Source organism: Oryza sativa, chromosome 9, assembly GCF_034140825.1.
Source record: "Oryza sativa Japonica Group chromosome 9, ASM3414082v1".
Lineage (NCBI taxonomy): Eukaryota > Viridiplantae > Streptophyta > Magnoliopsida > Poales > Poaceae > Oryza > Oryza sativa.
The window spans coordinates 5,275,525-5,277,382 of record NC_089043.1 but is presented as its reverse complement, the minus strand read 5'-3'; the positions used below and the strand labels follow the sequence as shown (position 1 = coordinate 5,277,382).

General features: G+C 54.8%; 1 protein-coding gene across 1 annotated transcript; it reads right to left on the bottom strand.

Moving 5' to 3' along the window:
- Window positions 1-271: 271 nt before the first annotated feature.
- Window positions 272-1,508, bottom strand: LOC4346412 (uncharacterized). Its single transcript, XM_015755361.3, has 2 exons — window positions 1,295-1,508; window positions 272-1,208 (listed from the first exon to the last, which is right to left on the bottom strand). The coding sequence occupies exons 1-2, from the start codon at window positions 1,458-1,460 to the stop codon at window positions 517-519; spliced, it is 858 nt and encodes a 285-aa protein (XP_015610847.1). The 5' UTR covers window positions 1,461-1,508; the 3' UTR covers window positions 272-516.
- Window positions 1,509-1,858: the final 350 nt, after the last annotated feature.

Genomic DNA, 1,858 nt, shown 5'->3' with positions numbered 1-1,858 from the left:
GCACACAGCAATGTGACATTCACGGAACAAATAAGTAACTCTAGACAGCAAACCATTAACTAATAGAATGTGACATTTACAGCTCACATAGTCTAACAAACTTGTACCAAAATATTTTGATACCATCACACCCCAAAATGAACTTTGATCATCCAAACTTTCAATTCAAAAACCAAATTGATATGCACAGAGGAGTTTCACACAATTTGTATGTCTGCCCTGACAAACTTCAAGTGATGCGAGAACAAACTATTGTCAGCAGAGATCACTGTAATCTGTAAAGGTGTAATCCATCCAAACTTCATTCGAAAACAATGGTTCAGGTATAGTTCCCTCTCTGTAAGTAGAGACAGGAATACAGTATATAGGTGCAAAGAAGTGAAGTAAAAACATGAACAATTTTGGCCGATTTCAGCCCAAGCTTTCAGAAGGATTCGAACTGAAGTAAAACTAGCGATGAATCTCTTGTCCAAACAAAACAAAACTAGTGGAGAATCGAATGAAAACCGTTGATGATCACCAAGCATCATCCGTGGCTGCTCTGGCGTTGGCGCGCATGCGGTCGAACACCTCGACGGGGACGGAGACGGCGCCGGTGCGCGCGTGCCACCTCGCGCCGTGGCGCGCCGCCCTGGCCGCCACGTCCTCGACGGCCTTGAGGAACTCCTTGGCCTGCGCCGGCGTCAGCACCTCCTTCACCGCGGCCTCCACGGCGCGCCACCGCAGCTTGTCGGCCCGCCGCGCCGCGCGCGCCATCTTGCACATCTCCTCCCCCGCCGTCTCCGCCACCCCGTCCTTGGTCTTCTCGCACGCCAGCTTCATCGCGTAGGTGGACTGGTACTCGGCGACCTCGCCGTCCAGCGCGGCCTCGCGGGCGTGGAGGCGGCGCGCGGCGGCGGAGAGCGCGTGGCGGGCGTGCGCGGGGAGGGTGGGGAAGAGCGCCGGTAGGAGGGTGAGGAGGATGCAGGAGGGGCGGAGGTCGCCGCCGAGCCAGGAGAGCGCGGCCACGGCGAGCGGCGGGTCGTCGGTGCGCGCGAGGAGGCAGGGGACGTCGCGGGGGCGGACGGGCGGGCCGGTGGCGAGGCGGGAGTAGCGGGCGCGGAGGCGGGCGAGGTCGGCGGTGATGTCCGCGGTGGCGATGTTGTCGCTGTCGCTGGAGTCGGAGGAGAGGAGGCGGCGGTGCACCGTCGGTTCCACCGATCCGGGCGCTGATTGCCAAGAACCAAGCAGCGATGAGCCAAGAATCCACCGGAATCAAGAATCCGCAAATCAAGAATCGGGAAGGAGCGATTACAGCAGGGGAGGAAGCAGGGGAGGAAGGAGAGGAAGCCCTTGTCCTTGTCCTTGTCCTTTTCCTTCTTGGCGATCTTCCCGCCGCCGCTGCCTCGGCGGAATCTGGAGTCGTAGGCGTAGTAGTAGTCGTCGGCGTCATCGCCAGCGAGAGGGCTAAGGAACGGCATTGCGCGCCGCGCGTGGTACTGCTGCACTGCTGGGGAGGGAGGAGAGAGAGAGAGATAGAGAGGGAGGTGGGCAAGCTTTAATGGTCCAACGATTTGGGCTTATGAGAAGGCCCGGCCCAACTTGATTGCTTTTCATTTTTCTGATAAAACTTCCTCCATATGTATCTTGTTTTTTTTTCTCCATTGGCACCCTAGATAATTAATTAGGTTGTCTAAAAATCCTCTCATGGCCCTAGATAATTGGTTACCAGCGCCTAGTCATCCCTACATGTATGGGTCGGTTTGAAAATCCTAGTTAAAATTTCTTAATGTCATGGTTAAATGCGGCTCCAAGTTACAAATTATTTTTAATTATATTTGTCTTATAAACTCCCTCCATCCAAATATATAACTACTTA

Excerpts from the sequence above, each read along its gene's own strand:
- LOC4346412 (XM_015755361.3), bottom strand. The coding sequence starts at position 1,460 with ATGCCGTTCCTTAGCCCTCTCGCTGGCGATGACGCCGACGACTACTAC. Across the intron at positions 1,209-1,294 it reads CCCCTGCTTCCTCCCCTGCT|CGCCCGGATCGGTGGAACCG; the intron begins GTAATCGCTCCT and ends CTTGGCAATCAG.